The following is a 27,524-nucleotide window of genomic DNA, read 5'->3' on the forward strand; positions in this document are numbered from 1 at the left end:
AATCATGGCTTGGACATTTAATTTTATTTATATCAAAACAATATGACTGTAAGAAGAAAAATAATAACTTATAGGGACCATATTAATGTAATATTTTTGAATGAAAGTAAATTCAGTAAAAATTGAAATGTTGAAATACTAAAGAGCACTTATTGTATGCTCTTTGCTATATGTAATTTTTTCACAGCAGTTCCATTCTGCACTCCAGGCAGACAAGATGCTTAGGTCATGATCATATGTTACGAAAAAGATGAAATTTTTGGAAGTAGAAAATGTTAGCAATATTTGAATGTTGTGAAAAAAAAACTGAAGGTAATTGAAAGAGAACACCTGAATAATTTAATTTATGACAGCTCATTATCAAGTCAAATTTCAATTTATTTATTTATCAACATATACTAAATAATGAACTTATCTCTTGCTGCAATGAATCCTTCCCTAAACAAATGATGTATAAAGAAATGCTACTGGAAAAAAAAACCAACAACAACAACAACAACCACCTGAGATAAGGAGAAAGCTTTTTCACCACCTTGATACAAAGATCTGTCAATTTTTTCCAAGTGCTTCCCACATTCACGGTATCTTTCATCTGCAAACATTCACAATATTATTATCTGACAATGTAGATTGGTTTACCAATCAGCATCAAATAACTGAAGGTGGCCAGGTTAGAAGTCATGAAATTATCTATTGGTGCTTTTAACTCTTCACATAATAGCAAAATACTTGTAGTAGGAAAGTAATTTCATCACATGAGTGTCAGATAACAATATTACAATTTGTTGCAATAGGAAGAAGTTAGGCAAGTGTAGAATTTACAATAGCAATATCCAACCAAGCACTGAGTGAAATAATAGCTAAAAAATTAAAATATACTGCTCTGAATATGTACTTCACGAAGTAAACTACATCATCAATTGTGTAATACGTACACTGTGACAGGTTACAAGTAATTGTTTTACATTTTTACACATGTTTAGAACTCCTTATATTTTGATAATTTCTAGGGCTGGTCTATGAGGGGTCTTTGACTGAAATCTACCAACAACCCATTACAGACCTTTAAAATTATAAGTAGCTGCATTCGTAACCCGATCACTGTATTTACTGCTCTTAAGTTTCCACAAATGTGTATTTCAAGAAATGTAAGCAATGAACTCACTCTTACAAGCCACTTTAGAAGAGAAAGACTAGACAAAACAAAAGGCAGACTCAAAGTCATTATGCATGCCAGATTTGCAATGATCTCTGCCAACACACTACAATTTGTCTGTGCAGATGTGATTTATGCTCACAGAGTCGAGCAAATTTGCTAACATCTCCAATTCTAACTCAGATGTTTGGTTCACATATAATGGATGCGTCTCCATGATGCGCACAGAGTTTTGACCAATCAAATTGTTACATTTGGACTAGTCTTACACACATTCCAAAACTGTCTTCTTCACTCAGCAGTCAAAACAAATGCATGGGAAGGAATACATATAATATTTATAATGCTAACTGAAAGCTTGAACTGTCTTACAGGAAGAGTATACTTACATGAACAGTCATGTACTCTATGCACTCATCCAGACGATTTAAAATATCTACAAAAGCGTCACTCGCTACTGACAATGTCGGTGATGCCAGTCGGCTGGAAAGGCTGTCAACAGATGTGAAATACTGCAACCTCTTGTTCACTTCTTCATAAAGTCCATTCAATTTCACCTAAATGGAGAACAAAAAGCCATTAAACACACATTCTAGAAACACTGTCAGAAAAAAATGAAATGAAAATAATGAAGTAGTTCTCTCAAATTCACAGGACTTCATAGCTTCTAAAAGATCTAACACAGTACACCACAGATAAAGTAAAAGGAAGTGATCTGAAACCTTTGGCCCTGTTCAAAAATGGTTCAAATGGCTCTGAGCACTATGGGACTTAACATCTATGGTCATCAGTCCCCTAGAACTTAGAACTACTTAAACCTAACTAACCTAAGGACAGCACACAACACCCAGCCATCACGAGGCAGAGAAAATCCCTGACCCCGCCGGGAATCGAACCCGGGCGTGGGAAGCGAGAACGCTACCGCACGACCACGAGATGCGGGCTTTGGCCCTGTTACTGGCAACATTTGTAACATTGGGTACACCCTGTTCTGTAATTTTACACCAATTAAGATTTTTTAATGAACTTAAATGCCATACTTAATGTCAATATATAAGAGAATTAACAAATGAAAGTACTATTTAATGACATTATTGACTTGAAAGCCAGTTCTCTTGAAGATGATAACGCACCTGGTCAGCCAAAAGTTGCTCACTCACTTGATGAAGTGAATTTGTTCTCGATGAAACAGACTGGTATTGGCCAGTAAGACGAGTTAGGTCTCCAAGTGCAGCTTCTATCTGGAATGAAATTTAAGCACCGATAAGGCTTCAGCTCACACTTAAACGATCTTGAGCAAATGTTTGTAACCACTGCTTCTTGTTCAATGTTAAATGAGCATTCTGTGTATAAACATCTACATTTCCACCAGCTGCAACAATTAATGTATAGGGATAATTTATTATTACTGCCCTGCAATGTAAGCAGAAAGTAAATACACTGGCTTTCATACAGTAAGTCACTGCCTTGCATTACATACACTGATTTTGGAAACTCATTATATGTAAAAATCAAGGCCTCTCAGAACATGATAGCTGTCTCTAAAGTCAGTTTCATGAAACACATCAAGCTTCTCTTAGTCAGTATCATTAAAGGTAGTGAGCATTAGTTTTAAAATGACACTCCAAGAAAGAATCTCCTGGGTGGAGAACAGTTTATATATTGCTACTGTAGCTGTTGCTATCATTAATTGAAGAAAAAAAAAGAGTGAATTACTGGACCAATGTGTACTCCCTGCTGCCTCTTCCAGCTAGCCATCAGCCACCCTCCCCCAGCCCTCTCCACTGCTCCCTGCCACCTTTCTCCCCTCACCCATACAACCTGGCTGACACTCCGCCACAATGTAGTAAGTCAACATGATGCAGCCGTGCGTGTACTTTACAGCTCGGAAAAGCATATGGTCCGAGAGCTAGAGAAGTTCTCTGTCTCGCTTACGTGGCTTTTGATAACTGAACATCTCTACTACTCAGTTACTCCTAAAATTATTGTGTTGGTGCAGAAGTTCTCAGCGTTTTTCCATAAGGTTAACAAACACAACAGATAAGCAAAACAAAAGTCTCTGTCATCAATAATGTATTCTCCTTCATTATTCGCATCAGTCTACCAACGCTGGGCTAACTTTTTGATTCTACGACTGTAGAAATTGTGTGATTTTGGGGTGAAAAACTAGTTGAGTCATCTTTGGAGCACATTTTCATCTGTAAAGGATGTTCCTTTAAGGTTGTTCGTTAGAGGAAAAAGTGAAAATCTGAGGGCACGAGATCAGGTGAATAAGGCGGGTGCAGAATGACTTCCCAACTCAACTGCTGTATAGCGTTTTTTGTCAATCTAGCAGAATGCAGACAGGCATTATCGTGGACTAGCATCACCTCATGCAGTCCTCCCGGTTGTTTTTCTCAGACTGCATTTGCAAGACATCTTAGTTGTCGACAATTGATAATGAGGCAAGCAGAGATGCACATATGGGCACCTGCAGATTTTTGCAATTTTGACTTGGAGCAAGTGGTAGCCACACACCTGATTTTTTAACCTTTCCCACTGCATGCAACTATCACATGATGGTGGAATGTTCCTAGTTCATCACATTTGCCAGTTACTGAGTACACTGACGTGGATCATTATGATCAATGCATTGAAATGATCTTCTCCAAACCCCAAATATCTTCCTAAATGTAGAGTGTCACTGATGTCAAAACACTCCTCCTTAAAACAATTTTCTTGACATACTCTGTCCATGGCATTATCCTCATATAAGGTGCAAATGTTTCTTGCTGTCTCTGCTGCTGTCATCCCTCTAATGAATTCTAACAAAATAATATGTTGAAAATGTTCCAATTTCTCCACTTGGCACTCCATTCCTAGTGTCCATAGCTCTACTCACTATCTCCAAAAGAAAAAATGACAATATGTAAACTCAAATACTAAACATGAATTACAAATAAAAAATGACAATCGAAAAGTAACCTGTAGCAACATGCAAAACAAAATCGCTACAAACTTATACGCCAATTTAATACTTACATTCCACCAGTAGTTTCCATACCATGTTTAATCTAGAAGCAATTCACAATTTAATAATGTACGTGGATTAGAAGAAACTCTTTTGGTTGTTCGTGTATGTTACAGAAGTTTCCTGCAGTAACAGTTTCTGACGATGTATAGTTTAACTTGCTGCACATTCCTCAATGCTCTTCACAATGAAAGATGATGTGTGAATGAATGAACATGTATTTTTCTTACTTGCAACATACTTTCAAGTATGCCAGGAGGAAATGCAGAATAACAACAGATGACCATCAAATGAAAGTGTTAACAGTTCTCATGACTGTAAGCCCCTCTGCCCAACAACTGCAGGATATCCTGTCGGAAGCCATTTCAATGGAAAAATTAAAAAGTATAATGGCTACCATAATTATAAATGTCAATTAAAATTAAATGTGAAAAACAATTCTACTTAGATTTTGGCAGTATTACTACGGGAATTTTGTACAACTGAAATGAATTTTTAGGGTCTGGCGGAGAAACTGATGTGTGTCAGTATCAGCCACATAACTTTCAATACAAATGCAAACTATGCTGAGAGAGAATCAAATGTTCCAACAAAAACAGTTTATTCAGACTTATTTTTGAATCATGCTTTACAAATTACATCAAACTCTAATAATGTATCACTTTATATTCAACAATCTAAGGAGAAGTATAGGTTGCTACTCACACACACAAATGCAAGTGCATAACCCCCCCCCCCCCCACACACACACACACACACACACACACACACACACACACACACACACACACACACACACACACACACACACACACATATATATTCATCTACATCTACATTAATACTCCGCAAGCCACCCAACGGTGTGTGGTGGAGGGCACTTTACGTGCCACTGCCATTACCTCCCTTTTCTGTTCCAGTCGCGTATGGTTCGCAGGAAGAACAACTGTCTGAAAGCCTCCGTGCGCGCTCGAATCTCTCTGATTTTACATTCATGATCTCCTCGGGAGGTATAAGTAGGGGGAAGCAATATATTTGATACGTCATCCAGAAACGCACCCTCTCGAAACCTGGCGAGCAAGCTACACCACGATGCAGAGCGCCTCTCTTGCAGAGTCGAGTTTGCTAAACATCTCCGTAACGCTATCACGGTTACCAAATAACCCTGTGACGAAACGCACCGCTCTACTTTGGATCTTCTCTATCTCCTCCGTCAACCCGATCTGGTACGGATCCCACACTGATGAGCAATACTCAAGTATAGGTCGAACGAGTGTTTTGTAAGCCACCTCCTTTGTTGATGGACTACATTTTCTAAGGACTCTCCCAATGAATCTCAACCTGGCACCCGCCTTACCAACAATTAATTTTATATGATCATTCCACTTCAAATCGTTCCACATGCATACTCCCAGATATTTTACAGAAGTAACTGCTACCAGTGTTTGTTCCGCTATCCTGTAATCATACAATAAAGGCTCCTTCTTTCTATGTATTCGCAATACATTACATTTGTCTATGTTAAGGGTCAGTTGCCACTCCCTGCACCAAGTGCCTATCCGCTGCAGATCTTCCTGCATTTCGCTACAATTTTCTAATGCTGCAACTTCTCTGTATGCTACAGCATCATCCGCGAAAAGCCGCATGGGACTTCCGACACTATCTACTAGGTCATTTATATATATTGTGAAAACCAATGGTCCCATAAAACTCCCCTGTGACACGCCAGAGGTTACTTTAACGTCTGTAGACGTCTCTCCATTGATAACAACATGCTGTGTTCTGTTTGCTAAAAACTCTTCAATCCAGCCACACAGCTGGTCTGATATTCCGTAGGCTCTTACTTTGTTTATCAGGCGACAGTGCGGAACTGTATCGAACGCCTTCCGGAAGTCAAGGAAAATAGCATCTACCTGGGAGCCTGTATCTAATATTTTCTGGGTCGCATGAACAAATAAAGCGAGTTGGGTCTCACACGATCGCTGTTTCCGGAATCCATGTTGATTCTTACAGAGTAGATTCTGGGTTTCCAAAAACGACATGATACGCGAGCAAAAAACATGTTCTCAAATTCTACAACAGATCGATGTCAGAGATATAGGTCTATAGTTCTGCGCATCTGCTCGACGACCCTTCTTGAAGACTGGGACTACCTGTGCTCTTTTCCAATCATTTGGAACCTTCCATTCCTCTAGAGACTTGCGGTACATGGCTGTTAGAAGGGGGGCAAGTTCTTTCGCGTACTCTGTGTAGAATCGAATTGGTATCCTGTCAGGTCCAGCACGATCACCATCTCTGGCAGGTCAGAAAAGTGGCTTGAATAAATGCAAACTCTGAAGAGAAGTATGACAATATAAAAGCAATAAATGATTAAAGTTGCAGAGAAATGAACAGAAGTAGGCTTATAAGCACCTGCTACTTTACGATCAGAAATGTCAGTGGTGTGCCTTACCTCAGTATATTATGAACTATCAAGTGAAATGCAAATTGGATACAACTGCTAATATGCCCTGTTTCTGCAAAGAGACCAACATCATCAGTATGTGAGCTAGTCTGAGCAAGACAAAATGATTGGTCTCCAAGAAACCTGTTTGTCATACCAAGACATGGCAGCTCATACAGGGTGTAGTGCAACAACAGAGATGTACATAAGGAACCAATGGATAGAAGAGGGTAATACAAAGCAACGAGGACCAAGCAACGTGGCTATTACACTAGACATGGTTGTAATTAACCATTCAGGTTCATCATCAGTCTGTGCTTGTCAATGAGGCACAACAGGTGTGTATCTGCTGCCATGTCAAAGGTTCAGCGCTATCTGCTCCATGTTGGACTGGTAGCATTCATATCACTGAGTCTTCAATGGGTGTACGATCTCTGAAACTTGCATGCTGAATGGCAAGATGGGTTATATTTAAATCTGTACTATAATGTTGGTTAAACGCAATTTCAATGCCAACATCTTCAGAACAATTCGAAACATGGCTATGACATCAAGGAAGTTTCGATGAAAGTATTCCTTCTCCTTTATCCAACTCTACACAATTCTGTTTCAGCAGGAAAAGGAAGGAAGGTTAGGTCTCAATGTCTAATCAACAATGAGATTATAGGAGATCAGGCTAAGCTCGGATCGGAACACACGCATGCACAAGCGCGCACACACATGCATGCACGCTCAAAGTCTCTGGGTGCCAAGGCCAGACAGCGAGGAGGCTGGAGCAGGAGCCGGGAATTGGTAGGGGTGGGGGACGGTAAAAATGCTGCTTGTAGGAGCAAGCAGGAATGAGGTGGGGAGACAGTAGGGCAGCTAGGAGCAGTCGGGAGGTTAGATGGAGAGCAGGTGGAGGACACTGAGGGGAGGGTGGGGGCAACTGCAGCAGAAAAGGAGAGAAGTAAAAAAGGCTGTGGGTGTGTTGGTGGAATAGGGGGCTGTGTGGAGGTGGAATGGAAAATGGGAAGGCATGGATGGGTAAAGGACGACTAGCAAAAGTTGAGGTCAGGAGAACTACGGGAACATAGGATATATCATAAGGAGGGTTACCACCTAGGCTGTTCAGAAAAGCTGGTGTTGGTGGGAAGTATCCAGATGGCACAGGCTGTGAAACAGCCACTGAAATAAAGAATGTTATATTCAGCAGCGCGCTCAGCAACTGGGTGGTCTGGTTGTTTTTTGACCACAGTTTGTAGGTGGCCATTCATGCAGACAAATAGCTTGTTGGTTGTCATGCTCACATAGAATGCAGCTTAGTTTGTAGATCACATGGCTGGTTTTACAAGTAGGCCTGCCTTTGATGGGACAGGTGGTGCTTGTGACCAGACTGGAGTAGGCAGTGGTAGGAGGATATATGGGACAGGTCTTGCATCTAGGTCTATTGCAGCGATATGAGCCATGAGGCAAGGGGTTGGGGGGCAGGGTTGTGTAGGGATGGACTAAGATATTACGTAGGTTCGGTAGGCATTGGAATACCACTGTAGGAGGAGTGGGAAGGATAGTGGGTAGAGCATTCCTCATTTCGTTCATGGCACAACGAGAGGTAGTTGAAACCATGGCAGAGAATGTGATTAAGTTGCTCTAGTCCTGGGTGGTGCTGAGTCACAATGGGAATGCTCCTCTGTGGTCAGACTGTGGGAGGTACTGGGTGACTGGAGACATGGGAGATCTGCCTTTGAACAAGGTGGGGAGGGTAATTACAGTCTGTGAAGGTCTCAGTGAGACTCTTGGTGTATTTTGAGAGGGACTGCCCATCACTACAGATGTGACTGCTGCGGATGGCTAGGCTGTAAGGAAGGCTCTTCTTGGTACGGAATGGGTGGCAGTTGTCAAAGTGGAGGTATTGCTGGTGGTTGGTAGGTTTGATATGGACGGAGGTACTAATTTAGGCATCTTTGAGGTGGAGGTCAACATTGAGGAAAGTAGCTTGTTGGGTTAAGGAAGGTGAAGTGAATGGGAAAGAAGACATTGAGATTCTGGAGGAATGTGGATAAGGGGTCCCTCTCCCTCGATCCAGATCATGAAGATGTCATCAATGAATCTTAACCACATGAGGGGTTTGGGGTTCTGGGTGATCAGAAAGGATTCCTCTGGACAGGCTGCACATGCCATAACCTTAACCTGGGTTTATTTTGTAAGTGATGCCTTCAAAGGAAAAGTGATTGTGGGTGAGAATATAGTAGTAGTAGTAGTAGTAGTAGTAGTAGTAGTAGTTGTTATTGATGATGATGATGATGATGATGATGATGACATGACGACGATGATGATTGATGCGTGGGGCATTCAACTGTGTGGTCATCAGCACCCGTACAAAGGCCCAATTTTAACACAGTCCAATTTCTTTTGCACAGTCCAGTCCAGCCACGGTCATGAATGATGATGATGACAACACAAACACCCAGTCTCCAGGCAAAATCCCTAACCCAGCCAGGAATTGAGCGCGGGACCCTGTGATCCAGAGGCAGCAATGCTAGCCACTAGACCATGAGCTGCGGACATAGTTGCTCATGGTGACTAGGAAGGAGGTTGTACGTTTGGAGTCCATCAGGCGTTGGGAAAGATAGTGATCAACAGCGACAAGGCCATGGGCATTAGGGAGGTGGCATCAGTAATGACGAACAGGGCACCACGTGGAAAAGGAACACACATGCGCGTGTGTGTGTGTGTGTGTGTGTGTGTGTGTGTGTGTGTGTGTGTGTGTGTGTGTACTGCTGACAAAGGCCTTAACGGCCGAAAGCTATAATTGTGTGAATCTTTTTGCTGTGCCTATCGCGACTCAGGATGTCCGCTATATGGTGAGTAGCAACTTTCCTTCTCTGGTATTGTTAAAATCCATGAAAGAGATTGCTTTGAATGATACTGTTTGCACCCATCAGTTTTTAAAACGAATAAGAACAAAGTTCAAACAGAAGAATGCAAGTACAACACCAAATACATGCAGTTGACTTATCACCAAATAACAGATGATCATGTCACTCTACTGCCTACTAAAATCTCCAACATAAAAGCTAGAATGCAAAGAATGCATAATGTTTTAACAGTTTTAATCACATTCTTCTCCTTATCAACTAAAATAGAGTGCAGGTTACCACATCACTTTGTCTCTTCTCTTGTCAGAATACAGAACACACTCCATTAAAACTGCCAGCAACACAACAAATGGAGTCTTTCCTCTGGAGTACGTCATCACACACAACAGGACTGTCCCCCATACAGAGACGAGAGAGTGCAACCTCATTCCAGTTCTGTGACCAAGAGCAATCCCACAGCTGGATCACTGCTTTCACTATCTGCAGCTTATTGCCCTTCTCTAGCAACTCTTCCACATTTTTGCTTGATCCTCATGCTCAACAGTAAGACAAAAGCTCACAAGGGAATAGACTATCTCCGATTCTCTGAATCAGGCAGGCCTCCTCAGATACAACTTCAGCTAGCTCATTTTCTCTTTATGTGCCCTGGTAGCAGAAAAAAGTGGCCCAAACCTTATCCCAAAGCTGTTGAAACACAATGAGGTACTCCTGTATTTTCTGGACAATTTTCTCTGCTGGACACATTTGCTAGAGGGTCTGAAGAATGTAAAAAGAATTGGTGTGGATGAGAAACTTCATCCCTCTGTTACACTTTGGCTGCTCCAGTATTGCAAACACACATGAACTGTACACGATGTGCAGATCCTCAAGATATAAGCAGGAAAACCACTGATCTAAATTAGCTTCCCTGTTCAGTACAAATGATAACAGCACAGTGCTTTTTAACGTAAGTAACTCAACAGACTCCCTTAAAAATTAAGTACTGCTTGTGACTGTTAAGGTCACATTATCTCCTGCATCCACACTGAAAGTGACTAAGGAGCTATCTGTTTTCTAAGATTCAGGCAAAGCAGTTGACTATCCAATCCACCATCTTTTCCATACAGTTAGTTTTACTACGCACCAGGAAAATATACTAACTTAAAATATTAAATTAAGTCAAAAATATATTAAATTAAAACATTCAAAGATGAATCCCTAGGCATTTTCACAGAGATACGATAACATACTGTTGAGACCACATGTTGTTGTTGTTGTTGCTGCTGAATCACGCTCCCACATGAAGAAGGGATTGTTGCAAACTTTTCTGTTAGCAGAAGTTAAGCCTGGAGCCCTCCTTGCAGCAATCTCTCAGTAGCAAAGGAAAGCTGGATAATGACTGGCTGCGATTAAGGGCAGAATGCCACCTTGTAACACAAGCAAAAGAAAAGCTCCATGGAGCCCCAGTTTATAGAATAGGTAGATACTTGTAGGAAAATATATCAACAGGTAATTCCAAATGATAACATAATGAGAATGATGGGCAATAACTCGAAACCTCTGTGTAATTTTGTAAAAATGTTGATATCAATATTGGTAACAAATATCTGCCAAATTACATATATGATTACTTTATAAAAGCATTCAAAACACTTAGCTTGAATTGCACTAATCAGGATAAACTCAGGTTTTCCACACCAGCATACAGCATGAGGTTAGTTCCAACTAACGAGCTTGAAGTAGTAATGGTGATTAAAAGTCTCAAATGCAAAATGTTAGCTGATGTTCGTGAAGTACCATTGTCACTTACAACCCATGGTGCTTTGCAAATTGCAGAGCCTTTAGCCTACATTGTTAATTTATCATTCATTGAGGGTATGTTCAGTGAAAGATTAAAAATATTGAAAGTGATACCTTTATTCAAGTGTGGAAATAGGCAAAGTTGAAAATCACCGACACATTTCGCTCTTCTTGGCATTCTCTCAAGTAATTGAAAGATTAATGAAACAACGAACCACGAAGTACTTAATACGATCACAGACTACTCCACAATAATCACAATTACTTTCAACCAGGTAGAATTACAGAAACAATGATAAATGAATACACCGACAAAATGGTTAGTAATTTGGATAATGACAATTATCTTGCAAACTCTGTACAAGATCTTCAGTGTAGTTTGGAAGGTAGGAGACGAGGTACTGGCAGAAGAAAAGCTGTGAGGGCGGGTTGTGAGGCATGCTTTGGTAGCTCAATTGCTAGACCACTTGCCCTTGAAGGCAAAGGCCCAGAGCTTGAGTCGCGGTCCAGCACACAGTTTTGCTCTGGCAGGAAGTTTCAACAACAACAGTGTTGTTAAAGTTACTTTTAGAGCTTTGTAAGGCTTTCAATACAGATAGTCATGAAATCCTTCCAGGTAAGTAGAATGCAAAGGAGATAAAAGAAAAAACAAATGGGATCAACCATATATGCAACGAAGATTACAGGTTGTGGAACTCACATCATCTCGTACAAATCACAAAATCAGATAAGTACCTGACACTAGGAAATTTGAAACAGATGTAGCCCACAGTAGTGTATTAGGCCCACTTCTGTTCCTTATTATAAGTAAGTGAAATACACACCACAGAAATGCTGCCAAGATCATGTGTGCACACAACACTAGCGTAGTAGTGAGTGATGTTACAGAACCTCTGTCCACTACAACTGATACAGTCCTTAAGGCCTTGCACAGTTCAATCCCAACAGGCTAACCCTAAATGTGAAGAAAACCGATTATTTGCAAAGACGGGTCAAAATCAAAATCTCTATCTAGTACTGGACAGAAATGAGTCAGAAAAGGAACAATGTATAAAACTTTTAGGAATGTATGTCTGCACCTGTTTCCTTGTAGTTACTTTCGTTGCTTGTTTCTGCACTGTCGTGACAAATGGCATAGCAGACGGAAGCTGCTGTGCTCTGTATAAATGTCTGGTTTTGAATGAAGCATATTTTGTGAGACGTTTCTCTTTAATTTTTAATTCTTTCAAGTACACAGGACAATCTTAACACCAGACAGGGTGACTTTGGCAACAATTAACATAACATGGAGGAGAAAACACTTTTATGTTGTTCGTTTGTTGTGTTGTTGTTGATAATGATCCTCATCCATGGGATGCTTTCTCTCAACATCAACATGATCCCTGGCCCTTACACAACAGTGTGGTGTGTCCAATTTTGGCACTTTAATCACACTAAACGAATGGGTAAGTCAATTCATTCCTCACAGATAACCATGCTTTAACAAATTCCAGATGATAGAGTGAGCTAAAGTCATTATATATGCATACTAGGTGATGACTCACCATGGAGTGGTAGCATGAAGGTGGTTGTTGTTGTGGTCTTCAGTCCTGAGACTGGTTTGATGCAGCTCTCCATGCTACTCTATCCCGCGCAAGTCTCTTCATCTCCCAGTACCTACAGCAACCTACATCCTTCTGAATCTGGTTAGTGTATTCATCTCTTGGTCTCCCTCTACGATTTTTACCCTCCACACTGCCCTCCAATACTAACTTGGTGATCCCTTGATGCCTCAGAACAGGTCCTACCAACCGATCCCTTCTTCTAGTCAAGTTGTGCCACAAACTTCTCTTCTCCCCAATCCTATTCAATACTTCCTCTTTAGTTATGTGATCTGCCCATCTAATCTTCAGCATTCTTCTGTAGCACCACATATCAAAAGCTTCTATTCTCTTCTTGTCCAAACTATTTATCGTCCATGTTTCACTTCCATACATGGCTACACTCCATACAAATACTTTCAAAAAGGATTTCCTGACACTTAAATCTATACTCAATGTTAACAAATTTCTCTTCTTCAGAAACGCCTTCCTTGCCATTGCCAGTCTACATTTTATATCCTCCCTACTTTGACCATCATCAGTTATTTTGCTCCCCAAATAGCAAAACTCCTTTACTACTTTAAGTGTCATTTCCTAATCTAATTCCCTCAGCATCACCCTATTTAATTATCCTCGTTTTGCTTTTGTTGATGTTCATCTTATATCCTCCTTTCAAGACACTATCCATTCTGTTCAACTGCTCTTCCAAGTCCTTTGCTGTCTGACAGAATTACAATGTCATCGGCGAACCTCAAAGTTTTTATTTCTTCTCCATGGATTCTAATACCTACTCCGAATTTTTCATTTGTTACCTTCACTGCTTGCTCAATATACAGATTGAATAACATCGGGGAGAGACTACAACCCTGTCTCACTCCCTTCCCAACCACTGCTTCCCTTTCATGTCCCTCGACTCTTCTAACTGCCATCTGGTTTCTGTACAAATTGTAAATAGCCTTTCGCTCCCTGTATTTTACCCCTGCCACCTTCAGAATTTGAAAGGGAGTATTTCAGTCAACATTGTCAAAAGCTTTCTCTAAGTCTACAAATGCCAGAAACGTAGGTTTGCCTTTCCTTAATCTTTCTTCTAAGATAAGTCGTAGGGTCAGTATTGCCTCACGTGTTCGAACATTTCTACGGAATCCAAACTGATCTTCCCCAAGGTTGGCTTCTACTAGTTTTTCCATTCGTCTGTAAAGAATTAGCGTTAGTATTTTGCAGCTATGGCTTATTAAACTGATAGTTCGGTAATTTTGACATCTGTCAACACCTGCTTTCTTTGGGATTGGAATTATTATATTCTTCTTGAAGTCTGAGGGTATTTCGCCTGTTTCATACATCTTGCTCACCAGATGGTAGAGTTTTGTCAGGACTGGCTGTCCCAAGGCCGTCAGTAGTTCTAATGGAATGTTGTCTACTCCGGGGGCCTTGTTTCGACTCGGGTCTTTCAGTGCTCTGTCAAACTCTTCACGCAGTATCGTATCTCCCATTTCATCTTCATCTACATCCCCTTCCATTTTCATAATATTGTCCTCAAGTACATCGCCCTTGAATAGACTCTCTATACACTCCTTCCACCTTTCTGCTTTCCCTTCTTTGCTTAGAACTGGGTTTCCATCTGAGCTCTTGATGTTCATGCAAGTGGTTCTCTTTTCTCCAACGGTCTCTCTAATTTTCCTGTAGGCAGTATCTATCTTACCCCTAGTGATACTCGCTTCTACATCCTTACATTTGTCCTCTAGCCATCCCTGCTTAGCCATTTTGCACTTCCTGTCGATCTCATTTTTGAGACGTTTGTATTCCTTTTTGCCTGCTTCATTTACTGCATTTTTATATTTTCTCCTTTCATCAATTAAATTCAAAATTTATTCTGTTACCCAAGGATTTCTACTAGCCCTCGTCTTTTTACCTATTTGATCCTCTGCTGCCTTCACTACTTCATCTCTCAGAGCTACCCATTCTTCTTCTACTGTATTTCTTTCCCCCATTCCTGTCAACTGTTCCCTTATGCTCTCCCTGAATCTCTGTACAACCTCTGGTTTAGTCAGTTTATCGAGGTCCCATCTCCTTAAATTCCCACCTTTTTGCAGTTTCTTCAGTTTTAATCTACAGATCATAGCCAATAGATTGTGGTCAGAGTCCACATCTGCCGCTGGAAATGTCTTACAGTTTAAAACCTGGTTTCTAAATTTCTGTCTTACCATTATATAATCTATCTGATACCTTTTAGTATCTCCAGGATTCTTCCATGTATACAACATTCTTTGATTCTTGAACCAAGTGTTAGCTATGATTAACTTATGCTCTGGGCAAAATTCTACAAGGCGGCTTCCTCTTTCATTTCTTAGCCCCAATCCATATTCACCTACTACATTTCCTTCTCTCCCTTTTCCTACTACCGAATTCCAGTCACCTATGACTATTAAATTTTCGTCGCCCTTCACTATCTGAATAATTTCTTTTATTTCATCATACATTTCTTCAATTTCTTCGGCATCTGCAGAGCTAGTTGGCATAAAAACTTGTACTACTGTAGTAGGCGTGGGCTTTGTATTTATCTTTGCCACAACAATGCATTCACTATGGTGTTTGTAGTAGCTTACCTGCATTCCTATTTTCCTATTCATTATTAAACTTACTCCTGCATTACCCCTATTTGATTTTGTATTTATAACCCTGTATTCGCCTGACCAATAGTCTTGTTCCTCCCGCCACCGAACTTCACTAATTCCCACTATATCTAACTTTAACCTATCCATTTCCCTTTTTAAAGTTTCTAACCTACCTGCCCGATTAAGGGATCTGACATTCCACGCTCCAATCCATAGAACGCCAGTTTTCTTTCTCCTGATAACGACATCCTCTTGAGAAGTCCCCGGCCGGAGATCCGAATGGGGGACTATTTTACCTCCGGAATATTTTACCCAAGAGGACGCCATCATCATTTAACCATACAGTAAAGCTGCATGCCCTCAGGAAAAATTACGGCCGTAGTTTCCCCTTGCTTTCAGCCGTTTGCAGTACCAGCACAGCAAGGCCGTTTTGGTTAGTGTTAGAAGGCCAGATCAGTCAATCATCCAGACTGTTGCCCTTGCAACTACTGAAAAGGCTGCTGCCCCTCTTCAGGAACCACGTGTTTGTCTGGCCTCTCAACAGATACCCCTTCGTTGTGGTTGCACCTACGGTACAGCTATCTGTATCGCTGAGGCACGCAAGCCTCCCCACCAATGGCAAGGTCCATGGTTCATGGGGGGAGAGCATGAGGATAGAGGGACGAAATAGCATGAGGGACGAAATATTAGTTTCTGGTAAAGTAACTTCCCAATAAATATAGATAATAAATCTATACTCCTAAATTATGTACATTTATTGGGAAGTTACTTTACCAGAAATTAATAGATTTATTATCTATACTTCTAAATTATGTACATTTATTGGGAATTTACTTTACCAGAAATTAATATTTCGTCCCTCTCTGTCATCCTGCATTAGGTTGCCAGTAACCCCTCTGTGTATAGAGAATCGGATTCATCAGTGTATGCATAACTGGAGCCATCAGTACCTGGATTCTGTGAATTTTTTGTGGAATGTGTACTCTGAAGACTTAATGACTTCAGTTGTTGCGTGAGGGATGAGGGATAGAGTAGCATGGAGAGCTGCATCAAACCAGTCTCAGGACTGAAGACAACAACAACAACAACAACAACAACAACAGATAATAAATCATCAAACAGTAGACATCTGTTGATCTTTCGTGGATACGGAAACGGGCCAGTCAGATGCTTACCAAAGGAAGTCCCCAAACAGCCATGTGTTTTCAGAAATTACTTTACTTACACAACCAGTTTTGGCATCTCATTAATGTCATCATCACGCAACAACTGAAGCCATTAAGTCTTTAGAGTACACATTCCACAAAAAATTCACAGAATCTAGGTACTGATGGCTCCAGTTATGCATACACTGATGAATCCGATTCTCTATACACTGAGGGGTTACTGGTAACCTAATGTAGGATGACAGAGAGGGACGAAATATTAATTTCTGGTAGATTTATTATATATACTCCTAAATTATGTACATATATTGGGAATTTACTTTACCAGAAATTATTATTTCGTCCCCCCCTCCCCCATGAACCTTGTGTTGGTAGGGAGGCTTGCGTGCCTCAACGTAACAGATAGCCATACCGTAGGTGCAACCACAACGGAGGGGTATCTGTTGAGAGGACAGACAAATGTGTGGTTCCTGAAGAGGGGCAGCAGCCTTTTCAGTAGTTGGAGGGGCAACAGTCTGGATGATTGACTGATCTGGCCTTGTAGCACTAATCAAAACGGCCTTGCTGTGCTCGTACTACGAACGGCTGAAAGCAAGGGGAAACTTTAAAAAGGGAAATGGATAGGTTAAAGTCAGATATAGTAGGAATTAGTGAAGTTCGGTGGCGGGAGGAACAAGACTTTTGGTCAGGTGAATACAGGGTTATAAATACAAAATCAAATAGGGGTAATGCAAGAGTCGGTTTAATAATGAATAAAAAAATAGGAGTGCGGGTAAGCTACTACAAACAGCATAGTGAACGCATTATTGTGGCCAAGATAGACACGAAGCCCACACCTACTACAGTAGTACAAGTTTATATGCCAACTAGCTCTTCAGATGATGATGAAATGTATGATGAGATAAAAGAAATTATTCAGGTAGTGAAGGGAGACAAAAATTTAATAGTCATGGGTGACTGGAATTCAACAGTAGGGAAAGGAAGAGAAGGAAACGTAGTAGGTGAATAGGAATTGGAGGTAAGAAATGAAAGAGGAAGCCGCCTGGTAGAATTTTGCACAGAGCATAACTTAGTCATAGCTAACACTTGGTTCAAGAATCATGAAAGAAGGTTGTACATATGGAAGAACCCTGGAGATACTAAAAGGTTTCAGATAGATTATATAATGGTAAGACAGAAATTTAGGAACCAGATTTTAAATTGTAAGACATTTCCAGGGGCAGATGTGGACTCTGACCACAATCTATTGGTTATGAACTGTAGATTAAAACTGAAGAAACTGCAAAACGATGGGAATTTAAGGAGATGGGACCTGGACAAACTGACTAAACCAGAGGTTGTACAGAGTTTCAGGAGAGCATAAGGGAACAATTGACAGGAATGGGGGAAAGAAATACAGAAGAAGAAGAATGGGTAGATTTGAGGAATGAAATAAGAAGGCAGCAGAGGATCAAGTAGGTAAAAAGACGAGGGCTAGTAGAAATCCTTCGGTAACAGAAGAGATACTGAATTTAATTGATGAAAGGAGAAAATACAAAAATGCAGTAAATGAAGGATGCAAAAAGGAATACAAACGTCTCAAAAATGAGATCGACAGGAAGTGCAAAATGGCTAAGCAGGGATGGCTAGAGGGCAAATGTAAGGATGTAGAGGCTTATCTCACGAGGGGTAAGATAGATACTGCCAACAGGAAAATTAAAGACCTTTGGAGAAAAGAGAACCACTTGCATGGATATCAAGAGCTCAGATGGAAACCCAGTTCTAAGCAAAGAAGGGAAAGCAGAAAGGTGGAAGGAGTATATAGAGGGTCTATACGTGGGCGATGTTCTTGAGGACAATATCATGGAAATGGAAGAGGATGTAGAAGAAGATGAAATGGGAGATACGATACTGCGTGAAGAGTTTGACAGAACACTGAATGACCTGAGTCGAAACAAGGCCTCGGGAGTAGACAACATTCCATTAGAACTACTGACAGCCCTGGGAGAACCAGTCCTGACAAAACTCTACCATCTGGTGAGCAAGATGTATGAGACAGGCGAAATACCCTCAGACTTCAAGAAGAATATAATAACACCAATCCCAAAGAAAGCAGGTGTTGACAGATGTCAAAATTATCGAACTATCAGTTTAATAAGTCACAGCTGCAAAATACTAACGCGAATTCTTTACAGATGAACGGAAAAACTGGTAGAAGCCGACCTCGGGGAAGATCAGTTTGGATTCCGTAGAAATGTTCGAACACGTGAGGCAATACTGACCCTACGACGTATCTTAGAAGAAAGATTAAGGAAAGGCAAACCTACGTTTCTAGCATTTGTAGACTTAGAGAAAGCTTTTGACAATGTTGACTGGAATACTCTCTTTCAAATTCTGAAGGTGGCAGGGGTAAAATACAGGGAGCGAAAGGCTATTTACAATTTGTACAGAAACCAGATGGCAGTTAGAAGTGTCGAGGGACATGAAAGGGAAGCAGTGGTTGGGAAGAGAGTGAGACAGGGTTGTAGCCTATCCCCGATGTTATTCAATCTGTATATTGAGCAAGCAGTAAAGGAAACAAAAGAGAAGTTCGGAGTAGGTATTAAAATCCATGGAGAAGAAACTTTGAGGTTCACCGATGACATTGTAATTCTGTCAGAAACAGCAAAGGACTTGGAAGAGCAGTTGAACGGAATGGGCAGTGTCTTGAAAGGAGGGTATAAGATGAACATCAACAAAAGCAAAACAAGGATAATGGCATGTAGTCGAATTAAGTTGGGTGATGCTGACGGAATTAGATTAGGAAATGAGACACTTAAAGTAGTAAAGGAGTTTTGCTATTTGGGGAGCAAAATAACTGATGATGGTTAAAGTAGAGAGGATATAAAATGTAGACTGGCAATGGCAAGGAAAGCATTTCTGAAGAAGAGAAATTTGTTAACATTGAGTATTGATTTAAGTGTTAGGAAGTCGTTTCTGAAAGTATTTGTATGGAGTGTAGCCATGTATGGAAGTGAAACGTGGACGATAAATAGTTTGGATAAGGAGAGAATAGAAGCTTTCGAAATGTGGTGCTACAGAAGAATGCTGAAGATTAGATGGGTAGATCACATAACTAATGAGGAGGTATTGAATAGAATTGGGGAGAAGAGGAGTTTGTGGCACAACTTGACTAGAAGAAGGGATCGGTTGGTAGGACATGTTCTGAAGCATCAAGGGATCACCAATTTAGTATTGGAGGGCAGAGTGGAGGGTAAAAATCGTAGAGGGAGACCAAGAGATGAGTACACTAAGCAGATTCAGAAGGATGTAGGCTGCAGTAGGTACTGGGAGATGAAGAGACTTGCACAGGATAGAGTAGCATGGAGAGCTGCATCAAACCAGTCTCCGGACTGAAGACCACAACAACAACAACAACAACAAGAGATAATAAATCATCAAATAGTAGACATCTGTTGATCTTTTGTGGATAAGGAAACGGGCCAGTCAGATACTTACCAAAGGAAGTCCCCAAACAGCCATGTGTTTTCAGAAATTAAATATGTCTGCTTGTGTCTGTATGTGTGGATGGATATGTGCGTGTGTGCTAGTGTATACCTGTCCTTTTTTCCCCCTAAGGTAAGTCTTTCCGCTCCTGGGATTGGAATGACTCCTTACCCTCTCCCTTAAAACCCACTTCCTTTCGTCTTCCCCTCTCCTTCCCTCTTTCCTGATGAGGCAACAGTTTGTTGCGAAAGCTTGAATTTTGTGTGTATGTTTGTGTTTGTTTGTGTATCTATCGACCTGCCAGCGCTTTTGTTCGGTAAGTCACCTCATCTTTGTTTTTATATCTAATTTTTCCCACGTGGAATGTTTCCTTCCATTATACAGAAATTACTTTACTTATACAACCAGTTTTGGCATCTCATTAATGTCATCCTCACGCAACAACTGAAGTCATTAAGTCTTCAGAGTACACATTCCACAAAAAAATTCACAGAATCCAGGTACTGATGGCTCCAGTTATGCATACACTGATGAATCCAATTCTCTATAGACTGAGTGCATAGGGGTCTGAAAATGGCATTAATCAAATGCTGAAACTGGTTGTGTAAATAAAATAAATCCTGAAAACATATGGCCTTCTGCTGATTTTCTTTGGTAAATAAAAACAGTAAATGTGTAGAGTCACTGACAGACACAGAAACAAGACTGAAAAATGTTGCGAACTTCTGAACAAATCCTATTACCCCATTCTTGGTTACTGCTACACCTTCTAGTTTAAGTTTGAAATAATGGACTAGTTTCCAGTTCGCTATGCAGAAAAGAGAAAACAGGGCATAAAATATGACAGAATAAAATGTGTGTGTTATGTATCAGGATTGCTTCTACATCTAACAGCCAAGACCCATGAACATGAACATTACGAAAATGTAATGAAGCACATCAGAATGTTGTAAATATAAACAAAAAAAAAAAGGAAAAAGGCATTGCGTGTAACAGTGATAGGTAGAGGAGCACAAGCTGAAACGAACAAGGATGGGAGAAGAAACTAGCCTTGAATGAATCACAACAGTATTTGCCCATAACAAATTTAGAAAAGCTACGGAAAATCTGAATTCTGATGGCCAAACGGAAATCTGAACCACACCATTCCTAACTGTGAGACCAATGCCGTAATAGTTCCACTATCTTTCTTTGTAATCAGTATTGATATCAATCCAAGTAAGTATTTTTCTCAAGAGGATAGATGATTCAAGGGGACACCACCAATGCAGGAACAAATAAACATTTTTCTACTGCAGTATGCCACATGAAATCATTATTAACTTCTCTGACAATGTACGTAAATAACATTTACTTTAAACAAAGAAACTCCCCCTTTTCATATGGATTTATATAAAATATCTAAAGATGATAAAATTTTGAATGAGTGCAATTAAGAAATACAAGTCCATACTGTATCAACCATACAAGTATCAACTTGTCTTACTTCAACCAAATCTGTGTAAATTTTGTACACTTAAAGACTAGCTAACCTGCAGGCAAGGAATTGCGTATTCAGTTAAAAACTAAGTAATTGTCTATTTCACAGATGTAGACTGCATTAATTACCTGCGTCAAGAGTACAGTGCACTCATCTTTTCGCTCAGTTAGCTGTTTCATGAACTGTGTGTACTGGACATCCTCCTCGTGTAGAAGTTCCTCCTCTACATCAGAATACCAAGACAGAAACTGGAAATAAAACAGAATATTTACAAACAAAGTTTATGAAAATGAAACCAGTCTAATCAACTCTCAAATTATGAATGACACACTCATTAAAAAGCAAGCCATTATTTTTTGCCCTTCTTCGTTAAAATTTCCCTTAATGTATATTGTTACAAGTACCTAATCTCACTATTTCCTTACTTTAAAGATTCTGAGTATTTCAGGTGTTAGCTCATCCTCTCCATTTGCTTTCCCACCTTTCAGAATATGGTAGTCTCTCTCGTATTCAACTACTGTTTGTTGTTCAATAACTATGCACCTTACTCCGCAAGGAAAAAGAATCCAAGAGAGAAGAGCAACACAAGGGTCTCAGCCTAATGCTGTATGTACCAAATGTTGAAGAGAATATATCAAAAATTAGCCAGCTTTATTGATGGACAACATTACTTTTGGGAAATAGTAATCTTGTGAAACTCTGCTCGATCAGTTCACCCACAAGGTCCAGATAGAAGTGCAGACCAATATCAAGGTTGATGCAGCGCTCCGGGGTTTCCAGAAAATGTATAACGCAGTTTTATGCAGCTGTCTAGTGAACCAAATACAAAATTAAATAATGGAATGTAACAATATTTCGGAAAGGAAAGTTGCTACTCACCATATAGCTGAGATGCTATCACAGCTGAAACCACAGTGCAGCTTATATTGTAACAGTCTCTATATGATGAGTAGCAACTTTCTTTTTCATAAATACAAAATCAAAGAATATTGGAGCATCTTTGTGATTGGATTTCAGACTTCCTAGCAGACAGAACTCAACACCAACAGGTCTGAACCATCAGAAGTAAAGTAGCTTTGTTTCAATCCCAAGGGAGGGATCTAGGCACATTACTGTATATAACATATAAATAATCTGCTGCATAACATCAGAAACTCTGTGAAATTGTTCATGTATGATGTATAAGCATTAGTCACAAAGCTACAACTTGCACTGAAATCAGGAAGACCAAAGGAAAATTGATGCTTGGGGCACAAACTGAGAGTTGATATTCAACATAAATGAATGCAACACATTGCTTATAAATAGAGGGATGGACCCATTATTGTCTGATTACGTGTTTGTAAATAATCATTTTTACTGGAAACAGGACTACCTAGGGGTGTGAGGGAAGAAGCATGAAAGAAATTCTGGCCTTGTATACCTACCGTCCTCCCCCCTTATGAGGACAGTGCTGCTCCTTCCCAGGAAGTGAGGAGACTGATAGACAGCTGTTTGCACCTGAATGAACAACTGTTGGTTGATTGTGATGCAAATGCCCACAAACTGGTGTGCAGAAACAGTCACACTGACAGCAGAGATGAGTATCTACTCAAGAGTAACAACAAGCTGGGATTACAAAGGAAACAGGAATGAAGACCGTCCAACTATGAAAGAAATAAAAGACAATGGGAAAATATCAGAAGGCCCCTGTCAAATACAACCTTGCAATTATGCAAGTTGAAGTATCATCCTGGAAGGTATTCTGTGAGGATGTGATAGGTGCTAATTGCACTATACTTTATAAAATCCTCACTAGAATTAGCTAATCCACGAGGTACCGTAAGGGAGGAGGATGGTGGGTATACAAGGCCAGCAATTGAGAGGCTACATGTGCTCCTCGATACTCACTCCCTTCAGGTCACTCTAGCAGACAACACAGACCAAGAGTCGATTCCTGAGAGGCACTGGTTGACAGGTAATCAAAGGGAGAACTGGGGTCAACCAGAAAATGGGCTAACTTCAAAAACATCCAGTGGGTGGTGGGAAAATTTCAATTGTTCAACTCACCAGGCCCACATGGAATCTTTCCAGCTCTACTGCAACAAGCAGGAGAGGGATCAAGTGGAGTCCTATATAGACTGTTTATGGTCATCTTAGCAGCAGGAATCATTTCTAATGCTTGGAGGGCAGAGAGGGTTGTTTTCATTTCGAAGCTAGGGAGGATTGATCTTACCAAGGCTAAGAAAATGAGACTAATCAGTCATCATCCTTTCTTCAAAAGACACTAGAAAAAACTGGCTATGTACACATTATGGAAAACTGATTAAACTGACAAATATGAAGCAGGCAAATCACATGAAATAGCACTTCACCAACTTGTTGGAAAGGTGGAAAAAAAACTTAAGAAATTTCTCCCTGCATCTCCCTGGATCTTCAAATCCACAGAGTGGCAGAAGAGCATACTGCTGAAAGCATCATATGCTGGTGGAGTAAGGCCATTCAGTGTAGACGAAATGTCAAAGCCACTGCAACAAATGAGAAAATAGTGATCAGTGCCGGGGGGTGTAGGGATTTTTGTCCCCATTACTGTGGAACCTAATAGTGAATGAGCTCATGGAAGAGTTAAATACTAGAGGCTACTTTTGCCAAAAATATGCAGATGATTTGGTCACAGTAATATTTTGGAAATTTGTGAGTACTGTTAGAATAATAGCACAATGGCCCTCAACATTGTGAAAACCTGCTTCAGAAAACAAGATCTAAGGGTCAGTTCCAAGAATACTATTCTTGAGAAGGAGAATATCGAGAACACATACTGGACTATCTAGCTTCTTAACAAAACTCTACCAGCAGAGGGTGTAGTAAAGTATTCAGTAGTACTCTGGAGGCAAAACTATCATGAACCCCTCACATAGAGAATATATGGCCCATGGCATAATGTACTCTTATGAGTATTAGAAAGGCCTGTGGTAAAAACTGGGGTCTAAACACCATAAGTATGTACTGAATATATGCCATTGTAATAAAACCTATGATACTTTATGGGGCTGCAGTATGGTGGAATAAAGTAGAACAGAAGGTCCCTGCTAGGAAGGCTGGCAAGCTGCAAAGATTGGCCTGCTTAGCCATCAAAGGTGGAATCAGCAATACACACACTGCAGGAAGAGAGACCATGCTGGACATGCCCCCATTGCACCTCTGGGTTACAATGGAGGCACAGCACAAGCATAAAGTTTAAAAGCTGGAAATAATTGGAGATTTTTAGGATATACAGAATCCTACACCAATATAGTGAGCATGGTATATATAGGAATAATCATGGTAACACCAGCTGACCATACAATAACTTCCAGTTGCTTCACTAAACCTTTCAAGGTAACAACTGAAAGTTGCAGTGGAAGAATAAACTATGATACCATTTACAAGAGTCTGGTTTACTGATGGGTCAAAAATGTTAAAAGGCACTGGGGACATGTTATACGGAGTACAGACTAGACTAGAGTGTGCAACCTCTCTACAGAAGGTGGCCACAATATTCCTGGCAGAAATATCCCTACCAGCTCCTGTAACAAAATCAATCATCATAGCAGAACACAATGTTGCCTTTGTGAGACTAGGGAAAAGCAACAGGATAAAGCTGCTGTGGGTCCCTGGTCACTCAGGAATTAATGGCAATGGATAAGCTGAGCTACATCTACCTCAATATCCACAATCCACCTCATGGTGCACAGTAGAAGGTACCCCGTACCACCACTAGTAATTTCTTTTCCTGTTCCACTTGCAAAAAGAATGAGGGGAAAAATGGCTGTCTGTATGCCTCCGTACGAGCCTTAATTTCTTGTATCTTATTTTCGTGGTGCTTACACACACTGTATGTTGGAGGCAGCCTGCTACAAATGCTGGTTCTCTAAATTTTCTCAATAGCATTCTTCAAAACGAAAGTTGTGTTCCCTCTAGGGATTCCTATTTGAGTTCCTGAGGCACCTCCATGACAGCAGCATGAATGATCACTGGTTTGCTTGACCCATGGGAGAGTGTCACCACGATGTTCAAAGAACTGAATCAATGAACTCTTTAAGATAGATGTAAACTTTCCCAAGAAAGTCTAATAAAGTTTAAGAACCAGTTTTAAATGATGACTTTAGTAATATATTACAAACTTCTACATATCGCTCACATTGGAATCATAAGAATAAGATTAGAATAATTACAGCAAGCATTCAAACAATCATTCTTCCCACACTCCATATGTGAATGGAACGGGAAAAAATCCTAATAGGTAGTACAATGCGATGTACAGTCTGCCGTGCACTTCACAGTGGTTTATAGAGTATAGATGTAGATGCAGACAAGTATGCACAACAGGAATTAACTACAAAGCCTCTCACACACTTGAGGAAAAGTCAGGACAGAATGTGTTACATTCTGACTCTTCACTCAGTTTCTCTGCTGCACCCTTAATTAACCAATTTGTGCTGTAGGCTATACTTGAGGGCAGAAATAAGTAAGTTCTGAATCGACTAGCACATTCCCTACCATGCCCTCTATTAATGAGATAGTGCATTGCCTTCATATTGTCCTAATTGCAATATCTGTCTCTCTTGACAAAAGAAAAACAATATTAATATCTCTACTTTAGCGGAAAACAGATCTTTGTTTCGCTCTGTATGCACAAGTGACTGCAACTGCACATTAATGATAAAGGAATCTGACAACAGAGAATTTCTCTGAAGTGACTGGGCACTTAACTCTGTGACACTCAGTTCCCCGAAATGGGCCAGTGGAACACTACTGCTACACGGTGAAGTAATGTGTAGGCTGTCGAGTAACGTAACCATGCTGAACCTCCTGTTGATCTAGAATTATTCTCTGATCACATGAGAATGTGGGGCGGATATTACCTGTCGTGTAGTTTCTATCCTGGACTTGCTCTGTAGTAGATTAACAAAACACTTTCCCACGTCGCCATCGGACTGACATACAACATTTAACGCCGACTGGTGTAAGTCATCTTCTTGAGATATAGACAACTGAAAAAAACACGAATCCTCGTGAGAAGAAACGTCTAACAACGAAAAACAATATCATTACACTAGTCATCTTATTCAAAACACTTTGTCTTACATCACCAAAAAATTCAAATTTACTGAATTCTTCTTCTAAATCTTGGAGGGCATCTATCTGGTCACTTGTCAAGGGGGCTACAGGATTTTCAGAACGTTCCCAGTCAAATAACTTGTCTTGAACATTGCGTATATCCTCATCCGTCACTGTTACTGCCATTGTCAAAGATACAAATGCAAATAAACACGCAAGCAAGATACACTGCGCTGCGTGGCGGCAGATGCCACGTAAACGGTTTGCAGACGACAGTGGTTCCCTAGTGTGTTATGTCGGCGCACAATTTTTCGTTGTCAACGGTGAAACAGATGCGTCGATCTATTATATAATTTTCATCGTTATGCACGGCTCATTCCCAGAGTTCAAGTACTGAAATAAGGAAAGACATTTTATAAGTAGGCCTATACCGCTCACCCATAGCCGACATAAAATCGGTTGTTGATTACCTTCTCTACTATACTGCACCTCTGCAAACCACTATAAAGTGTATAGCAGAAGTAACTTCCACTGTACCAGATATTAAGCCTTCTTCTCGTTCCATCAACGTACGGTATAGAGCGCAGGACGAATACTTATTTAAACGCCTCTGTGCATTCTGTAGTTAATTTAGTCATGTCTTCGCGATCCCTGAGGGAGCCATACGTAGGGGACTGTAGTATATTCCCAGATTCCCTATTTAAAGCTGCCTCTTAAATTTTGGAAGTATGCTCTATCAGGATAGTTTGCCATAATCTTCAAGCGTCTGCCAGTTCAGTTTCCTCAGATCTCCTTGACACACTTCCATGAATCAACAGATGTGTGACCATTCGTGCTGCCCTTTCTTGTATACGTTCAATATTCCCATTAACCCTATTTGGTATGGGTCCCACACC

At 40.4% G+C, this 27,524-nt stretch overlaps 1 protein-coding gene across 1 annotated transcript in view; it reads right to left on the bottom strand.

Annotated features, from left to right (window-relative positions):
- The window catches only part of LOC124619126 (conserved oligomeric Golgi complex subunit 3), a 108,177-nt gene extending 81,334 nt beyond the window's left edge, over nucleotides 1-26,843 (bottom strand). Inside the window, exons 1-5 of the mRNA XM_047145403.1 lie at nucleotides 26,656-26,843; nucleotides 26,433-26,561; nucleotides 21,678-21,797; nucleotides 2,290-2,397; nucleotides 1,546-1,713 (exon numbers count right to left, since the gene is read on the bottom strand). Of these exons, the coding sequence (XP_047001359.1) occupies nucleotides 1,546-1,713; nucleotides 2,290-2,397; nucleotides 21,678-21,797; nucleotides 26,433-26,561; nucleotides 26,656-26,814 (684 nt within the window). The 5' untranslated portion in view covers nucleotides 26,815-26,843. The remainder of the gene's footprint in view (nucleotides 1-1,545; nucleotides 1,714-2,289; nucleotides 2,398-21,677; nucleotides 21,798-26,432; nucleotides 26,562-26,655) is intronic.
- Nucleotides 26,844-27,524: the final 681 nt, after the last annotated feature.

The sequence above is a fragment of the Schistocerca americana genome, chromosome 1 (assembly GCF_021461395.2).
Source record: "Schistocerca americana isolate TAMUIC-IGC-003095 chromosome 1, iqSchAmer2.1, whole genome shotgun sequence".
NCBI classification, from domain to species: Eukaryota; Metazoa; Arthropoda; class Insecta; order Orthoptera; family Acrididae; genus Schistocerca; species Schistocerca americana.